Genomic DNA, 20594 nt, shown 5'->3' on the forward strand with positions numbered 1-20594 from the left:
TAGTTGGTGAAATTTTTTATTACACATTTGCAAGTGAAAAATTACAAATACTTTATAAATTTGTGAGAAAGTGTGATATTATGTATAAAATTATGATTGAAACTATGTAACTTGACAAGTAAATACACTATAATAAATATGATATATGTTAATTTTAAGTGTTTAAACTCAATATATATTTTGATTATTAAATCTTATCTCTGCTGAAGTAAATAAAAAAACTGTGTTTTATTTAATCATTAAATAGTTTTTTTAATATTTTTTCATAAATGTTTTGATATTATATAACATACTTATTCTCTAGTGATCCCTTTCTTTTATCATGATTGTTTTGGTACGTGAACATGTAATGGTACAACATGGGTCATTTGAGGTTCAATATAAATATATATATATATATATATATATATATATAATAATAATAATAATAATAATAAGTCTTCGATATATTGTCAAATATGTTTTTTTTCAAAATTTTATTTTTAAAAGGCAGTTGACTTTTCTCTCAAAAGATTAGTTTTTTTGGGATATATTTTAGCTTCTATAATATACAGAATAAAATAATCTCAGATAACAGATATTTCCTCAATTTAAAAGTAACTGTATTTTACTAAAAAAACAATTACTTGAAAGATTAATGATTGATATAATTTATTTATATTACCAAATCTTTTCATTTTTTTCTATAATGTTTCCAAAACTATATTTAAACAACTTTATTTTCTTATTTATTTTTTCAAATTACATTACTTTAACATAATGAAAAAGAGAAAAATAAAGTTCTGTTTCCGCTAATTTATAATAGAATTAATATTTGCAGATTCAATAATATTTACTTATCTTTGTAACAAAGCTTCAACATATATCAGTATATAACTAATGAGATAATTTATAATTATGCTAAATTTTATTTTTTAATCACTATAATAATTTATTATTATTATTAAACTTATAAACTATTTAGTATTAAAGGGAATCGAATTAAGGTCTAACAGTCACAATAACAATCCTATTTTTTTCTTATGGTTTTAGTTACTTTTTATGGTTTTATAATAGTAGTTATTTTGTATTTAGTAAAATATTTTAATTTTTCCATTTATTATTTTTATCAAAATATAATTTTTAATTACAATAATATAATGAGAATTAGATATTTTTTATATTTTATTTTATTTACATACGAATATTTGAGATTACCCTTCTTGAAGTACAACGGCGCCAAAGTGATATTAGGTATTTTGTGTATTCAAAACCTCTTCCGTCTCAAGCTTCCGCCGCACCTTCTCCTCTTCCTCTCAACCACCGTGCAAAACTCCATTCGCCGCCGCTCCGCCGCCATAAACTGCATTCGCCTCGGTCGCAACCTCCTCCGCGCAACGCTACCGCGGCGCGAAGCACCTGCGTGTCCGGCGAGACCGTAACGCGACTCCAAGAGCAGCGAAGATGGTGGCTAAACCAGGTTCGGTACCGGACTTCGAGGCGCTGAGAGAGCTGTTTAAGCATCACATAGAGTCCTTCGATCACATGGTAAAAGCTGGATTGGAAACCACTCTGCTACACATCAAACCCATCGAAGTGTTGGACGATTTCACGACCACAAAGCTTAGAAATATCCTTTTTCTTTACAACATCGATTAATTTGCGCCACAACATGCGTGTTTAGCTTTTACTGTTTGTGTTCGGAACTGTTTTTTTTTTTCTTGGAATATGGGGTTGCTATGTGAAGTTGGAGTGGTGATTATTGCTAAGTTGTTGAACTTTCTTATGCCCTGTTTGGACAGATTTATCCACAAGAGAGGAAAAAAAATAAGGAGGTAAAATGAAGTAAGATTCTCTATAAGCTAAAATAGCTAAAATAAAAATTTACGTACTCTGTTTCTGGAAGAGGAATTATATGAGAGCTTCGATGAAGATTGACTGCATTAGTTAAAATAATAGTTCTATTTCTTTTTTTTTCAAAAAAAGGGATTTCCCATTTTTTCTTGAAAATGATTAGAGTTCACATAGGATTTTACTGGGTTGAGGGATGTTAGTTTACTTGGATCCACATAGATGATGATGGGATTGGTGTTTGTTCTCTTAACTTTGTTCTTACTTTGGTTGGAGAATCCGGTGGTGTATCCACCGCAGAAGGAGCGAATTTCGAAGACGATGCGGGAGGCTTTACTTCCGTTTGAAGCAAGTTTCAACTCAAAATTTCATTCTTTATATTGTGCAGAATTTTATTATTGTTTTTATTTTTAATTCATTGATCGATTCAGTTTGTGATGGTTTTTTATTTTTTTCTGTGAGCAGTGTAGACAGGCAAAGATTTCCTATGCAGGAAAGATAACTATAGATGTTTGCTTTCAATATAATGACGGGCCTGTTATTAGAGAAAATGTTAATTTTGGGCAGTTTCCCATAATGTTGCAGGTTTGTTTGCTTCCCTTAAAGTATGAAATGAGACGTTTTTACGTGGTTCTGGTTAAACTAGTTTCAGAGACAAACAAGTACATGATATATTTGATTTTTTTTGTGTTCTTTCTTTAAGGAAAGGGTTATTGTAAATAAATAAAGATTTGTGGAATTATCCATTCTCATAGGTTTTATTGTTTGTCTGTATATAAAGAGGAGTGTGAAATGTGATTTTTTATTTTATTTCTGCATGTTTGATGGTTGGAGAGCAGATATAGTTCTGGGTGGATGCAAGAAATATTTACATTTAATGATTCACAACTTACTTTTCAAATGTGCAGTTTGAATTTGCCATTTTAATTTGTGAACCTGTTTATTAGCATTGTACCCTTTAAAAAACGTGAGTGTTTGAATTGAATTTTACATTATTAATTCATATGCTTTTACAAGCTAACAAGTTGTTTCTTATTTATAAACCCCCTCTGTTTCTACATAAATTTTGTTTTGCATATTTTCTTGTGCATTTGTGTGTATTGTTTTTTTTTGAGTTCTACTGTGCTCCGAACCTTACTAGTTGTGCTAGAAAATTGGCTTTTAATTATCTAATTCCACAGTTGTGTTGAATGTTTTTCTTTTTGTACTGGTGCAGTCAAAGTTATGTAACTTGAGAGGTGCTGATCCCAAAAAACTTGTTTCCTGTAAGGAAGAAGCATCGGAAATGGGCGGGTAAGTGGTTAATCCCTGTCTGTGAAACTTAATACATAATATTACAATAAAGGTGTACTTTTAGTTGTAGAAGCCCTTATACACTCAATGTTTCCTTTTGAAATATAAATTATGTGCCTGCATTTAGGACACTTGGTTCTTCATGTAGTAGCACAATACAAGAGCTTCTATGACTCAGAAGTTCATTTTATTATAATATTACGTTGATGATATGGTCTGCTTTGTTTCCTCTTTTTACCTTAGGATTTCTAAATTTCTGACTTATGAGAGCAAAAGCTAATTAAATTTGAATAGTTGTGCAAACACATATTTGTTATTCACAACTTAAACTTAAACTTGAAAAATGCTGTTAATGATAAGCTATGAATTATATATTACTTTAGATTACAGTTACTGAATAAATACTGAATCATCACAGCTCTTCTGTCATGAAGCTTGATTTTAAATAAATATTTTGTTTGTAAGCATTATTTGATTTGCTTTTTTGCCATTCCATTTCTTAATTTGTTTCAAGATCATTTGCTGATAATTGGTTTATCAAACACCTTTCTTTTCAGTTACTTCATCTTGAATGGCCTCGAGAGAGTTATCCGACTGTTAATTTTGCCGAAACGGAATTATGTAAGCAATATTTTTTTGTTATGTGCTTAGGTTGCATTGAGTAAGCCCGAGAAGTTGTATGCCTACCTAGTTTCTGCATAATGCCTAATCATGGATTTCTCAATTCCTTGTCATAGCTTATTAATTTATTTTCTGGTTCCTTAAATGTTGTAGCCAATGAGTATGGTGCGGAGTTCATTTTGTGATCGGCGAGAAGGATATACAGATAAAGCAGTTGTAATAAGGTTTGTAATTGGAAAAACTTGCATGTCACTCAAATATTGTTTCTTGTATGTGCATCAAGAGAAAAGGGTTGTATGGGCTTTATAAAAAGTAGTTCTATACAATTTATGTGATAAATAGTTTTCTATGGGTTTTATAAACAATTAATTTGTATCCCAACCCAAAACAGTGTTAATGACACTAAAAGTTAACAATATATATGCCTTAACAAAATTTGTTATAAACTTAGAAGTCAAAAGATGATAATCTTTAATTAATTCTATCATATTTGATTTTCACTCTTTTCCTTGTTCTATCTCCTTTCTTCCAATGGGTTACTTTTCTTTCATAAAAATTGGGCTAATTGCAATTTAGGACAAGCTAGTTGACATATTTGTAATTTAGTATGATTAAGCTAAGAGAGGTGAGCATCTTTCAAAGATAGTGATTATAATTGATTGGACAATGGCATTTAGTTTTGGTTAACTAGTCCTAAATGGGAATATGTCCAGCCAGATATTCTAATTGTGTTTTCTTCAGAAAAAAATTGCCTTCTATAATTATATTATATTAACATCTAATGCTTTTTATTTAGTTTGCACAGAATAGATGCCCAATGCATGCATTACTATTTAAATTTTCTCCATTCATGGAATTCTATCCTGTTTATCATTTTTCTTATCAATTACGCCATTTATTTTATCCAAAAGCGAAATACGTTGATTTCTTTAGTGTTTAACCCATTGCATAATATTTTAGTATGATTTCTTTAAGGTTTTATGTTTAATTGTTAGGTGTGTAAGAGCTGATCAGTCCTCGTTGTCAATAAGATTGTATTACCTTCGTAATGGGAGCGCAAGACTTGGTTTCTGGTAAACAACCTTATGTTGATTTAGAACACCTAGTCCAAGCTATATTTTGTACTCCTGTTTTGCACTCCTAAAAAAATTCCCGTGATTTGAGATGTAAGTAGACATATTTCATTGTGATAATCATTTTTCAGGTTAAGGGGAAGGGAGTACTTACTTCCTGTGGGCATTGTTTTGAAGGTAATGATTGTTGACTCTATTATTTTACAATAAAGTTGTCTTAGTATAGCTTCCTTTATTCATCTTATTTCCTCCCTTATTTGTTTTTGTTTTTTGGAAGATTTATTTATGGTGCTAATGGACATCTATAACAGGCCCTCATTGACACAACTGACCGTGAAATTTATGTAAATTTGACAAGTTGCTATAATGAGAAGTATGCAAAGGGAAAGGGTGCTGTTGGGACCCAGCTTGTTGGTGAAAGGGCGAAAATAATCTTAGATGAACTTCGGGATTTGTCTCTATTCACCCGTCGTCAATGTCTAGAGTATATTGGTAGTCAACGTGACACTCTTCAAGGTCCCTTTGGCAAATAATTTGTATATTTTTGTACTAATTCTTCATTTTAAATTCAGGAGAGCACTTCCAACCTATTATGCCTGAACTTATGAAAGACAGTTATGCTATTGTAAGTCTTTATGATTTCATTATTATATATTAATGGTAGATTATACTTCCGTTGTGAAACATGTTAAAATTTAACAGCCTTTATTTTGATATACTATATTCCCCTTCTTGTAGAGATTAACTTGTGCTACACTTTAGTCTAATTTGACAAGAAAAATCTTTATGTTTTCATTATATATTAATGGTGAATTATACTTCCCTCATGAAAAATGCTTAAATTTAACTGACTTCTCTTCTGCACTTTAGTCTAATTCGACATGGCAAGCCTGATAGAAACCTGATATCTTATTAAAAAGAAATAGGGATTCCTCCCTGAAATACTGTGTCCTACGTATGAAACTTGTAGGAGTTCATCTTCCAATGCCCAAAAATCCCAAATTATGCAGAAAAAGGAGAGAAACAAACTAAACTGTTTATTATTTTCACACACTAAACTAAGGTCACAAGGTTATTTACAAGCAATCACTTACAACAAAAGCTACTTTTAGTAATAGTTGACAGCTGTAACGGTAAAGGTTAACAATTGTTCACTCTAACAAAAGAAAAACTCTACACGTTGAGTTTGCCTCTAAGAAAATCAAAACGAGGCTCATTTGTTTAATTTGCTAAACATAGAGGATTGGTTAGCACATCTGCCAATTATCAAATGCAAGAATATGATAATGAAGGGCTGTGTTTCCATAATCTTTTCCCCCACAAAGAAAACATCAATCTCTATGTGTTTAGTGCAATTATGAAACACCAGATTGTGAGGAATAGACACAACACTTGGACTGACACAAAGAAGAACAAGTGTAGTAAATGGATCTTGCAATCCAGTGAGCACTAGCTCACTATTGTGGGACCATCAAGATATTAAATTGAGACCAAGAAAGATGGCTGCTTCTGAAGTAGACACGCATATCATCATTATCAGATGCCCAATCAGGATCTCAAAAGGCTTTCTGTGACAAGGTTGGACAAGAAATGCAGATGGAAAATGAGACTGTAGTATGCGTTTAATCAAAATCCAATAAGAATTCCATGGTTTGGCCATAAATTGACAGACTTTGTTCACAACGAAGCTGATTTATGGTATTGTAAGAGCGACATATTGCGAAGCACCTACCACTGAACAATATAAGGTAGGGTATAAATAGATCAGTCCAAAACTTGGATAACTTCCAATTAGAAACCACAGGGGAAGAAATGGAATGGGCTTTTGCCATATGTGTTTGGTGAAGCAAGTCTAAAATATATTTGCTTGGAGGCATAAGAATAGACTTAATATGTAAACATTTACTTTCAAGGCCAAGAAAAATAATCTTGATGACCAAGTTGTTTTGTAGAAAAAGCTACATGAAGTTTGGTTGTTGTAATACGTTGAATCAGAGTAGATTGTAATCTGTCAAACCATTGTCCTGGTCCTTGTTTTAGTCCATTATTGATTTATAAACTAGAGATTTGTTCGTCTCTTCAAATCCTGGATGTTGTGCCATATAAACTGTTTCTTCAAGGAAACCATTCAAAAAGGCATTATTGATATCAAGTTGAAACAATTTCCATCCATAGGAGATAGCAAGAGTAAGAACAATCTAATTGTAATTGTCTTTACCATTGGAGAGAAGATTTCATGAAAATCAATGTCATGTACTTGATGAAACTCCTTAGCAACCATCCTTGATTTATAATTATTTATAGAGCCATCTGCATTTTCTTTGACTCTAAAAAAAAACCCACTTACAACCAACAACTTGTCTATGAGGAGGTAGAGATACTAAGTCCCATGTATTTTTCTGCATAACTGGATTATATTCCTGCTGCATTGTAGCCAACCAATTAGCATCCTCAAGTGCTTATTTAACATTTTTAGGTTCATCATTAGAGAAATTTTAGATGAATTGTGGACTGAAGAATATCAAATTCAGATCTAGTCTGCATAGGATGAGTATTCACTATTGGAGTTGTATTATAAACAGAAATAGACTCAGAAGATGATGGGTTAACTATATTTAGGAAGAGACAGAGTCTCAAAAGACGATGGTGTTAAACGATGTAATGCTAGATTCAAGTGTAATAGTTGGTGAAGAAGTTGGAGAATTTTGAGGTGGTGTAAGAGTGAGACTTAAACTGAAATACAAATTAAGATCTTTGACAAAATTGTGTGCGATAGAAAAAAGATTAGCATAAGGAAATCTATGTTCATTAAACAAAAGTACTACGATGTTTATACAACTTACATTTAATATTGTATAACACATTTTATCTCCCAGGGTGTTGCCATAACTGGTCACTACTACTATGAGGTTTTATACAACTTACATTTAATATGGTATAATACATTTTATCTCCCAAGGGAGGCCATGTGAATTTAAGGATTCTAACACATTGTATGAAGGTAGAGGGAGAAAGTCCAGAAATACCAAATTTTCACTTTGTATTTGAACCCCACCCTCACTTCTGCTTGAAAGAAATCTTTTACTTTTATAAACAGGTTAAAAAATTAAAATCCAGACATCGGTCCAGTAATTTTTTGAAGTTTTTTTTTTCTAGGTGGCTGATGCTGTTTTGAAGGATTGCATATTAGTTCATCTGGATAATGATTTCGACAAATTCAATCTTCTCATGTTAGCTACTTGCTCTTCTAATTTATGTTATGATTTTAAATTAGTCAGATTAATTCTTTTGGACAAGAAATACTTTTAGTAATGATTTATGTATTGTTTTCTCACATTGTGTGTGGTATTTGGTTGCTCCTTTCTTCTGGCTTTAGCTTCATGCTGCAGAAACTTTTCTCGCTTATAGATCAGACATCAGTTCCAGACAATCCTGATTCCTTGCAAAATCATGAGGTTTTACTCCCTGGCCACCTGATTTCACTTTATATCAAGGTATAAATTTTTTCCATTTTAATGGCCTAATGGCATACACTTACAGTTTATATTTGGTCCCATTTGGCTTTTGGAAATTGATTCTGAATTCTAGCATAGAATGGATGTCAATTTCTGAAATTCCTGTTCAGTTGTGCCTCTTTGAATTGGTCAAATTCTTATAAAACCCCAACAACATTACATCAAACCTTTATTAATTGTATTCTCGTGTTGACCCTCTTGTTCTAATATATCTTGAAAGTTCACGCTCATTTCAGCTTTTAGTTCCATTACTTTATCCTAAGCTCTGGTTCACGTTTCTTTCCATCACTTAATGTTGATTTCTTGTATTTACATACTATTGATCTTAGGAAAAACTGGAAGATTGGCTGCAAAAAGGGAAAAAGCTTCTTATGGACGAGATCCAAAAAAAGAGCAATAAATTTGATTTCAGCGACAGTATGTAGATATTTGTTGATTATTTCTAGCTGTTGTTTGTATTCCTGTTTTGCTCCATCTGCTTTACATTTTGGTTAGTATGCTTAGTTGCTGTAGTAGTTTACTGTGTCCGGAATGATCTTGGAACTTTTTTCTGTAGTCTGCAAAGTAGTATGACTTAAGTTGATGATTTTTAATCATATATAACTTTTTGTCAATTTATTGTTTACTTCTCCGGTATTGCAGTTGCTCAAGTGAAGAAAATCATGGATAAAAATTCAGCAAAGCTAGTCAGTGCATCAGTTGAAAACTTGTTGAAAACTGGAAGATTGGTGACCCAAACGGGTCTAGATCTGCAACAGGTATTGACTTTCCAGTGCTTAGTTAAATTATGCCATTGTTTATAATTTTGCATTTGCCACCAGTCAATTGTTAATTTCTTATTTTTGTTTTCTCTCAAATTTTTTATTTCCTATTATTTAATAATAAACTTAATGTCCTTATACAAACCAACCCAATTTAGTATCAATGTTATCAAATATTGGCCATGGTAGATTGTGGTCATGCTTCTGTCTTCGGTTGCTACAACAGGACATTGGTTAATCCATTTTGTGGTAAATCAACACAGTATGGTGCTACAAATCGGTCATGGCAGAAATGCTGTTGCTGCCTGGTCTTCTTGAGGAAGGAAGAATAGTTTTGCATCACGCAACCTGATCTTAGTCAAGGCTTAAGTATTCCTAATCTTTTCTTTCTTTTGTACGCTCAAGTCTTCTTACTTGGCCAGGCCCACTTCAATTGTTTTATTTTTTTAAAAAGGGTTGGGCCAACCCACAATTCAAACCAAACCCAAACAAAATTGAAAAACCCAACATTCTCTTGTTCCTCACTTCCTCATGTTGCAACCTCCTAGTCTGCTGTTGGTGACTTATCCTCCATGTGCTATTGCATTCACTGTCGAGTTGTCCATTGTCATCTAGTTTGTCCTTATGATGTAGGGCACCACTTACTGTGATTTGTGCTTCTGTCAGTTGACACGGTTGTGCCACCATTGTCCATCCACCGTTGACTTCAACCTCATTAGGAAAGTGAACAGATATTGTTTGTACAACGAATTGTGTGTACCACAAAAGGCATGCGATTTTCCCATGGCAGCCGCTTTTGGCATCTTGGGATGCTAACAAAAAACGGAAATATCGAAAAAGGCAGAGAAAAACACTGTAACAACGGTGGTGGAAAATGAAGAATAAGGGACCAGTGGCGCATGAAAAAGATAGAACACCTAAACCTAATTTTGAAAAACCCTAATAAGTTTTGGCCTTTGGCCCATTCCAACTTTTAACTAATAAAACCCTAAAACCCTAATTATTAAATAAAATTTGAATTGTTGCATTTGCATCAGCTATTAAACCTAATTAAGAGTTCAAAACCTACTTATGTTAAGTTTGAGCCTTTGGCCCATTGCAACTTTAAACTAATAAAACCCTAAAACCCTAATTATTCAAATAAAATTTGAATGTGCTGTAGGTGCATCAGCTATTAAACCTAATTAAAAGTTCAAAACCTACTTAAATTAAGTTTGGGCCTTTGGCCCATTTCAACTTTTAAGTAATAAAATCCTAATTATTCAAATAAAATTTGAATGTGCTGCTGCTACATGAGCTGTTAAACCTAATTTAGAGTTCAAAACTTACTTAAAATTAGGTTATCCGATATCAAGAACACTAATCTTGATTCATTTCGTTTGAGAAAAGAGGATTTAATTTGATTACTTAATTGACACAACACACTCTAGGAGTTGAAGTTTCCTAAGTTCACGAACCATTTTGTTTTAATTTTCGTAAGTGTGGATGAACCAAGTGATTATGTAAAGGTTTAGGAGATTGGAATGCAAGACAAGATAGATAATTTGGTTCTAAAATAGCATAGTCTTCTGGATTCATATCTTCCCCTAATCAATTGACATGGACCATTTTTTTGTGTGACAAATGAATTGGCATCAAAGGTTATTGAACAATTTAATGATTTAAAGAAATAAGGTCAAAGGGGCATGACTTGTACTCCAACTGTAGTGGAAGGATGAAAAAAGTGGTTGAAATCGGGACAAGAGAAGCTGTCGAATTTGGTAAAGGTGGTGTGATAGTGTTCCAATAACGGGAAGGTGACGGGTGAATGATTTACGTTTGAGTGAGCTGCACAAAGAAGTTGTGAATTGCGGCGTGTGAGGAGGAATTAGCCTCTGGGTCAATCAGGTTTTGCTTTCAAATCTGGTGCTTGCTGGTGGTGGTAGATGGTGGCCAACGGTGGTGGAAGATGTTTTTTTTTGGGTGTCAATACATGCTGTTGTCTAGGTAAATGAGTTGGGTATTGAGTTTTGAACCAGAAGATTTCTGAAAATGCCTATAGTTAATAGGTGTTTCCTGCAATTGAGCCAAAATATATTGAGATTGAGTACACTATATCAATGAAATATGATGCTAATTATGGCGAGACTACTTTCCTATTTGATTTAAATATCTTGTTTTGTTAGCTTGTTCCCTTACAAGTTATTCATAGCCTATTTTTGGCTGAATCAGAGGGCAGGTTATACAGTTCAGGCTGAAAGGCTAAACTTTTTACGATTTATGTCACATTTTCGTGCTGTTCATAGAGGGGCCTCATTTGCTGGACTCCGTACAACAACTGTTCGGAAGCTATTACCTGAGTTAGTACTTTTTACATAATCAACAGATTGTGATATTTTATAATATACTTCCATATATATGTTTTTATGTAACTTTTTATGTTTATTTATTTATATAAATAGATCTTGGGGCTTTCTTTGCCCTGTTCACACACCTGATGGAGAGCCTTGTGGATTGTTGAATCATATGACTCGCACTTGTAGTAAGTTACTACTCTGATTTTCCTATTTTTTCTGATTCAGTTATCTTCCTCTGTTTTCTTCTCTCTTAAATACTAGACATTCTTTGACTGCCTTGATATTCTTGCACGTGGGAGATTGTTATTTATTAGTAATTTGATGAGATTGTAAATTGCCTTTTTTCAGTCTGTAGTTGCCTCTTTAAACAAAGTGAAATGGGTCCCCTAAACTACATTTTTAGAGACATGCTTATTAGCTTTCAATTTATTTTAGGGAAAAATATAAAATAAGGCTTGGTTATTAAAAACTCCTGTTTTGTAATTGTAACTTCCCGATCATGTACTGATATTACATGTATACTCTCGTGCTTTCACATGGCTTGATTTTGAACATAGATGCATGATTTCATTTTATTTAAACTCATGTATACTCTTCCTTTTCGATGTGTTTTCTATCACAGTTGATCTCAACAGAAGTGTGAATAACAGCTTCGTGATTTTGATCACAAGGCTTTTGTGTCCCTGTGCTCAATAGTGTCATGTCAGTTACCATCTTTAATGCAGCTATATAATAGTGTTGACCTCGAAATATATTGCTAAATATGTTAATTGTGATTTTTTCTGTACACCTAGCTATCTAATTTTATTTAACAAAATATTGCAATCCTAGATGCTAAAGTTTAAATAGTTAATTAATATTAATATAATGAAGGCTTAGCATTTTTTGATCTCTATAAAATGAACGTGTTTTTTATTTTGGTCTTTGTAAATTTTATACTTTGTGTTTAGTACTCTAAAATTGAAAATTATTCTTTTTATTTCGTATAAAATGCATGAATTTTGGTTTCTTTTTCATCCTTCAGAAATTTGAAATGACTAATTTTGATACCTAACATTCATTTTAGATGGATAAATAACATTTATATTTATAAAAAATTAAAGACTTGCTGACTTATATCACAATACAACTAGACATTATTTTAGAGAGATTAAAAACAAAGGAAATTTTATAGGGGTTAAAAATATATTTAAGCCTGTAATGAATTCATTACAATACAAAGACTTCTACATAAAAATATATTTATGGAATGGACATCAACACCCATTTTGTAATTGCACTTGCAAAATCAATTTGTATTGCAAGTTTTCAAATGACGTTGTGTATCAATCAATTTTTTTAAACATTTCGTTTCCGAACAAAACTCTCAATTTACTTATAACCGATTCTGTAAATCACATTAATTCAAATCAATTCTACAAATACATTTCCAGCATGCACTTGGTATGAACTATTAGGGTATGTGAATTTGTTTTTGAGGATACTGATTTCTTTAACATACACTTAAAGAATTTTTAATTGCATTTCGAAATAACATGGATATCACCCTCTGGAATGATATAATGGATTGCACTAAATGAACAATAGATGGAGGAGGAGCAGCAACAAAATGGACGACAATTAGCAATTATATTTCTCAAATATAGTATTGCGTTTCTCATGATACTGGCATGGGTGATCCAAATTAAAATTATGGCTAAGTAGTCCGCAGTTGGAGTGACTTGGTTGGAACTTTTGGTTTAAGTTGGCCAGAAGAGTGGTGCAAATAAAATCCTCAATCTAATATAGCATGGTCTAAATGTTTACTATTTCTAGCTATCAAACTAGAACACTACTATTAATTTGTGTCTGATAAAATATTTAATATTATTTACAACCTTCATTAGTGGCATTTTTGCATTAGCAAGAAGATTAATTGTTCATTAATCCACAATCTAATCATTGTAGTTAACTGTTTTTTTCCACTTCTGTATTTCAGGGATAACATCATTTTTTGATTCTCAAGGAAACATTAAAGATTATTTTAAAATACAAAAGTCCATCCGAGATATTTTAATGGAGGTTGGGATGACATCATCATTGCCAAAGATATTTCTTCCTGGTCCACCTGAAGCTCTCACTGTTCTCTTAGATGGTTGTGTAGTTGGTTGTATAGCATCCAGTGAAGTGGAGAAAGTTGTGGCTTACATACGAGAATTAAAAGTCTCATCTGCTTCAGTGGTTCGTTTTCGGTCAAAATGTCCTTGCTTCATTAGTTAAATATTTATTGGTATTGACTTAAAACTAACGTGGCACAGATTCCTGGTGATATGGAAGTGGGATATGTTCCTTTGAGCATGGGTGGAGCCTATCCTGGCTTATATCTGTTCACATCCCCTTCAAGATTTGTCCGACCAGTAAAAAATATATCAATTCCTTCCAATGGAAGTGAAAGCATCGAACTCATTGGGCCATTTGAGCAGGTCATTATACTTTTTTCTTTAGTATATTGTATGATTTGGAGCTATTCTAAAAAAACATCATCACAGATTAGTGCTTTGAACTGAGGATTTGCCAAATTTTAATTATGCTGTATATTTTTTTAACAGGTTTTTATGGAAATTAGATGTCTTGATGGAGGAGACGGTGGAAGAAAAAGTTCATTTCCTGCAACTCATGAAGAAATCCACCCCACAGAAATGCTTAGTGTAGTTGCAAATCTCACCCCGTGGTCAGATCATAATCAGAGTCCACGAAATATGTACCAGTGCCAGGTTCTATAATCTTTTGTACTTGCCATGGTATCTAAATCTACCTAAGATACAAATTTTTTTACTCTGGGTTATGATGTAGATGGCAAAGCAAACAATGGCATTCTCTTCACAAACTATTCAACATCGTGCAGATCAGAAGTTGTATCATCTTCAGGTTTGTTCAAATCAGCATGTTGAAATTGCAGCTATGCTATGTTACAATTTAATCTTTGTATGTGATGTGGGAACCAAAGTAATTGGTCTCGAAGTATGTGATATGTAATTAGATCGCTTGCATGTGTGTGATATATAGTTTATCTTTGCCTAATCATAACTATCGGTCTCCAAATTATATCCACTGCTTTTAATATAATGTTATTATTTGTACTTGATTCTCATTAGATTGTTATAAACTTAAATGTTTTGGCGTATTTCCAGACTCCTCAGACTCCCATAGTACGCACAAGTACATATACTAAATACAACATTGATGAATTTCCGACAGGCACAAATGCTATAGTTGCAGTTCTGGCTTATACAGGGTAAGTGCTTTAATGCAAACCAACTGTAGCTTCAATCTTCCTGTGATATTAACAATATCTTTGTTAACTAATTACAGATATGATATGGAGGATGCCATGATTCTAAATAAATCTTCAGTGGAACGTGGAATGTTTCATGGACAAATATATCAGGTCAGAGACTGCCGCATCTGATTATGTTCTTGATATAATGAATCATAATTAATTTTGTATGTTACTTCATATTGAAATACTATGACTTTGTTTCATAATGCACTCTATTAACGTAGTGATGAATTTACAGGGCCTAGTTTTCCTATTTGATATATAGATATACATTTAATCTTAATCATATCATATGTACAATGAACCTGGACAGCAAACTGAAATAGATTTACATATTCAACAATGTTTTTATATTTGACATCCTTTTTACTCTTTTCTGATGTTCTCATGGTCTGCTTATATTTGCTTCTTTTGTTGTTAATTTGTGTTTCTGCAAGATGCCAAACTTCTTTTTATGACTGTTTTTGGCAGACGGAAACTATTGACTTAACTGAACAAAGAGGGAAGTCAGACAGATCTTCGAGAATATTCAGAAAAAGTAATGTAGAGAAATTAGGTTGTCCCTCGATTGATTCAGATGGACTTCCACATGTTGGTCAGGTATTATGCCTTTGCCGATCTGTCTCTTTTCTCTTGACTTCAATTTTGTCATGTTAAAACTTATTTTATGACTTTCAGATGATACGACCAGATGAACCCTATTGTAGCATTTATAATGAAGTCACAAGTTCCACACAGACCTACAAAAGAAAGGGTTCTGAAGCTGTTTATGTTGATTATGTTGCTGTGGATGTCAAAAACAAGAAGCACATTCAGAAGGTGAATCAAGAAAGCTCATTATAATTTTCGCTCTTTATTTAGTGAACTTGTGTTTCTATTTAAAAAAGAACAGTATATGATGCTCCATTCAGGTTTTTGTTTCGTTCTTTTCTATTTTGAATGTTCAAGGAACTGAGAGGTGTATTGTGCTGATTACTCTTTTTTTACTTGCTGCCACCCTATTGTTATATACTTGAAGGATGCTATTGTAGTTTCTTTTTTATCTTTTTATAATTCATAAGACGATAATTGTATTCCTAAATTTGATATGTTTATGTGACAACAGAATATTTTATTTGTAGTTGAAGTTTATAATTTTTATGCATCCCTGATATTTTTATTTTTTTTTATATTTTCTGTTAGACTGCATAATTCTGCATTTGTAACCTGAATGTTGTTACAAGAGATATGTTATTAGCAATGGAAACATAAACTCAAGCTAGATTACCATATATTCAGTATAGTTTGATTTGATTAGTCAGTTTATGTATTTTTTTACTGATCTTGTAGTTCTTTGTTGGATTATTCACTTTCATCTGCTGATGTATATAATATATGCTTGTAATTATTGGAGCAGGTTAACATACGCTTTCGACATCCTCGGAACCCTGTTATTGGGGACAAATTTAGCAGTAGACATGGACAGAAAGGTGTTTGCTCTCAGTTGTGGCCAGACGTTGATATGCCATTTTCTGGAAATACTGGCATGCGCCCAGATCTCATCATCAATCCTCATGCATTTCCTTCCAGGATGACAATTGCTATGCTTTTGGAATCAGTTGCTGCTAAGGTACTACTATGAAAAAATGTGTAAAAACATCATATTACAAAAGCCGCCTTATCAATGAAGATTATCATATAACTTGTGAAAATTTCCATTTTAAGTAGTTGATGTCACAGTAGTCAGTAGTGCACTAGCGAAGTGGAGTGCCCCTCGACTGCTATTGGACTCTATTTGTGGGTAGCTTTCAGTAGCGGCCATTGTTTGCGGTCAAAATAGTGGCTTTTCTCAGACCATAGTAGCGTTCATTAATTAATTCTTACCCCTGAAACACAGTAGTTATGTTCTGACCTCTGTTATTTCACAGCCTATAAGACTTTTTTCACCTGCTTTTGTTCTTTCTTCTGTCAGACTTCCCTGTTCACATTCTTCTAGTTGCTATCTAATTTCTTGTGCTTCTTTTCTATTAAAATCACCACCATCTTTCTTTTTCTTCTGACTTCGTTACTATGTTCTTGAATTATTTATTATAAATTTCTTTAATTTAGGGTGTTTGTTTTTATGGCAAATTTACAATTTCTAGATAAAACAACTTTTCTTCTTCTAATGATACCCTTATTTCTATTTTTATTATGCTTTGAAAATTTGTTGGAAAGAGAAAACTGAAAGGAGTATAACATTTCATTAAAAATAGAAGAATTAAATGTTTTTCTTGGTTTAGGTGAAAGAACCTTGAACGATTATTATATAGGAACAAAGGTACTGTTTAGTTTGTATCATGACATGTAAAAAATAGTAGTCACCCTGCTATCCAGCTAGAGCAATTTCGATGTTGACCAGTACCCACTATCCAAAATTCATCACTATGGCTGGTGGAAGACAAAGATATGTGGTTCCCTTGATTATTTTTCTGAGGATCGTTGTTTAGGTTTGTCCTCACTTTTTACCAATTATGTTAGTAACTTGAAGCACTATACTTGTACATACAAAAAATACTTGTACCCACAAACCAAAATTCATCACTACGGTTGGTGGAAGACAAAAATACGTGGTTCCCTTAATTATTTGAGGATCGTTGTTTAGATTTGTCTTTACTTTTTGCAAATTATATTAGTAACACGAAGCACCATATTTGTACAAACAAAAATGGTTGCTGTATTAGTAGTGTTCACGAAACATCTTTCAAGTTTAAATTATTTATTAAAATTTTGTACCTATACAAGTGGGATTGTACTATATTTATATATATTACAGTATCTATTGTATGTTCAATGACTAATAATGACTTAGAAACTTGATATGTTTATTCTAATTACTATTTGTATTTTTATGTTAATATTATATCAATTTCTTTGGTTTTGTATCTTAATTGTGCCGTATCAGTCTCACTTCTGAAGGCATGCATGATTCATGATAATTTCTTCTTGCAGGGAGGTTCCTTGCGTGGAGAGTTTGTAGATGCAACTCCATTTCGAAGTTCAACAAAGAAAGACGGTGAGGGGTCTGATTCAAAATCAGGCTCACTTGTTGATGATCTTGGTGTCCTGCTAAAAGAAAAGGGATTTAATTATCACGGTTTGGAGGTTCTATACAGTGGTGTTTATGGAACAGAACTAACATGCGAAATATTTATTGGGCCTGTTTATTATCAGCGGCTGCGTCACATGGTTTCAGACAAATTTCAGGTGAACAAATTCACTGCTTTTACTTCCTATAAAATCTTGCTGACGAGTACATTGCTTGTTTCAATAAAGTGTTAAGTTCACAGCCCCAAACTAAACAATAACAACAAATGTTGTTTAATGCCAAGTGCTTTTTCCATATTACAGGTTCGATCTACCGGCACAATTGACCAAGTCACCCGGCAGCCAATAAAAGGGCGGAAGCGCGGTGGAGGAATTCGATTTGGTGAAATGGAACGTGACTCTCTGCTTGCACACGGAGCTGCATATCTTCTGCATGATAGGCTGCACACCTGTTCTGATTATCACATTGCTGATGTATGTTCTCTTTGTGGAAGCATGCTTTCAACAACATTCATCCAGCCTCAAAAGAGACCAGTGCGCCAGATTGGAGGGCTACCCCCTGGAAGGCTACCCCCTGGAAGAGCTGCAAAAAAGGTTTCTTGTCATGCTTGCCAAACGAGTAAAGGCATGGAGACTGTCGCCATGCCCTATGTATTCAGATACTTGGCTGCAGAGTTAGCAGCAATGAACATAAAAATGACTCTCAAGCTCAATGATGGAGCTGAAGTTGGAGCCTAATATGTTTAGACTATGGCATAGTCTCAGTTGTCTTCATGGCACATCCTTAAACTGATTGGATTTGCTGAGCTTGTGATTGCGACATGAATATCCAATGGAGCTCAGAGATGCTTGCTCACATCATGGGGAGTTGAAAATTTTGCTGACCCTTTTAACATATCCAGATAGTTGCGCAAGGATTGAAGTGTTATTCATGTTGTCAATTGTTATGTGAAAATTGTTCAACGGATTCAGACGCTGGATTTTGATTTTATGATATTGTAAATTCCATACTGGTGTCTTAATTATTGCTTGAAGATGAATACAAGTTTTTATTATTGTTATTTTTGCATATTAAAAGTAAATTTATACAAGCTTTTTAGTTTAATCATATACGTAGTATGTAGATTTCTTTTATACCGTCACTTAATTGAAAAACACTTTAACTATAACTTTTAAAGTAAATATTATAAAAATATTTTTCTTATTTATATGAAAATTTATGACTTCAGTATATTTCATTAAGTTTTAGTAAGAAAAAATCTATTATAATCTATAGAGTAATCTGATTGTAAAACTTCGAGTGTGAATGATTTTAGAGTAAAACTTTAGAGTAATCTATTATAATTGCAAAACTAAGTGTAATTTTACATTTTTAATACTTCATGTAGACAGAATATAAAGTGTGAATGATTGTCACAAGTATAAAGTGTAATTATCTCTGTACACATCTTTAATTACTTTGACAATATCCGGAACAAAATAAATATCAAACAATATCTTAGAATATTTGTGATTTATTAAGACTTTCTTCTTTATTATATTTTATCTTCTTTCAATTTCTTTCCGTGTTAGTATTAGATGACAACATTGTACCATAATTACTTTTAACTTGAATATTATTCCACAACATTTTTAGAAAAACTTTTTGATGTAGAAAATATCCATGCTCTATTTTTCAAAGACTTTATAGTAAAATACTATTTATTCAAATTCTTTCTAAAATAATCTTATTTGAAAAATATAATTTAAGAATATCAAATAAGATTTACAATTGAATAGGTACTGTCATCAATCATTCAAATAATAAGAAAGTTAATATGGACATTTGTCATGTTGAAGATGCTTGTATCGTTTGACTATGCAATCTCCAATGTGCCTCTAATGCTTGTAAAAATGTGTGTTTGCCTTGTGTTGTCTAAGGGCTTTGTCTCATAATATTCTAATAAGTTTTTCAACACTTGGATCGTCTGATGTGATCTTTCTCAATTGTATGGTCTAATCCACCATCCGATGAGGTTTTTTTATGAGCTTTGTTTGATACGTCCTTTGTCTACCCAGAACTTCGTCTAATGTGTGTTTTTTCATATGATGTTTTTATGTGCATAACTTCTTTATTTTCAATGTTCTCTTTGAATATATTGGTCACTTAGAGAATAGACACGAATGTTGAATCATCTTAGAATCTTTTGTTGTGAATATGTGTCATTGTTTGTCTAACAACCTTTTTTTGTTGTTGTATCGATTAATGAGTCTAGCTCGTCTAGTGAGTCTTGCTCATCAGCTTTATTGTTTTTGTCTTAATTTATACTGCACATAAGTGAGATTTGTTATATCATAACACACTTTATAATATTTGTTATCATCAAAATATATAAACTCATATAATGAGATCGTCTTATGGGTATTGGATTGTATATACACTTAACAAATCCAAGTCCAAGTCCAAGTGTGAGTTTGAGTCTCCATATTTAGTAAAGATAAGAAAGTTAAACAACATATAAGGAGAAAATTGTCTCAAGATTTTGGATTGAATTGAAAGTGATATCCAATATAAGCTTAACTCAATATTCAATGGTACCAAATTTTCCATGTGTATACCCTCAGGAATCCCAATAGTGTCATCCAAGTTGAAGTTCCAAAAGAAAAGGGAGGAGTTTTAGATTAGTAGAGTCAACATTGGGCCTCTGTATAGAGGTTAGTGTTGATTTTTTTTTATTTGTAGAATAACATGCATGTGGGGTGGGGTCTAGCTTAATCCTACTTTTGGCACCTATATAATA

The 20594-nt window shown here is 32.6% G+C and overlaps 1 protein-coding gene across 1 annotated transcript; it reads left to right on the forward strand.

The window, feature by feature from the left end:
- Window positions 1-1197: 1197 nt before the first annotated feature.
- LOC137816062 (DNA-directed RNA polymerase I subunit 2) lies at window positions 1198-18875 on the forward strand. The gene is made up of 27 exons (XM_068619181.1): window positions 1198-1609; window positions 2096-2178; window positions 2296-2415; window positions 3047-3123; window positions 3681-3744; window positions 3898-3968; window positions 4740-4817; window positions 4949-4994; window positions 5129-5309; window positions 5390-5442; window positions 7974-8047; window positions 8194-8311; window positions 8662-8749; window positions 8975-9090; window positions 11305-11432; window positions 11535-11614; window positions 13408-13649; window positions 13727-13891; window positions 14018-14182; window positions 14262-14336; window positions 14600-14703; window positions 14781-14856; window positions 15220-15348; window positions 15427-15567; window positions 16145-16357; window positions 17719-17973; window positions 18118-18875. The coding sequence occupies exons 1-27, from the start codon at window positions 1444-1446 to the stop codon at window positions 18550-18552; spliced, it is 3543 nt and encodes a 1180-aa protein (XP_068475282.1). The 5' UTR covers window positions 1198-1443; the 3' UTR covers window positions 18553-18875.
- The last annotated feature ends 1719 nt before the right edge of the window (window positions 18876-20594 follow it).

Source organism: Phaseolus vulgaris, chromosome 11 (genome assembly GCF_000499845.2).
Source record: "Phaseolus vulgaris cultivar G19833 chromosome 11, P. vulgaris v2.0, whole genome shotgun sequence".
Taxonomy (NCBI): Eukaryota; Viridiplantae; Streptophyta; class Magnoliopsida; order Fabales; family Fabaceae; genus Phaseolus; species Phaseolus vulgaris.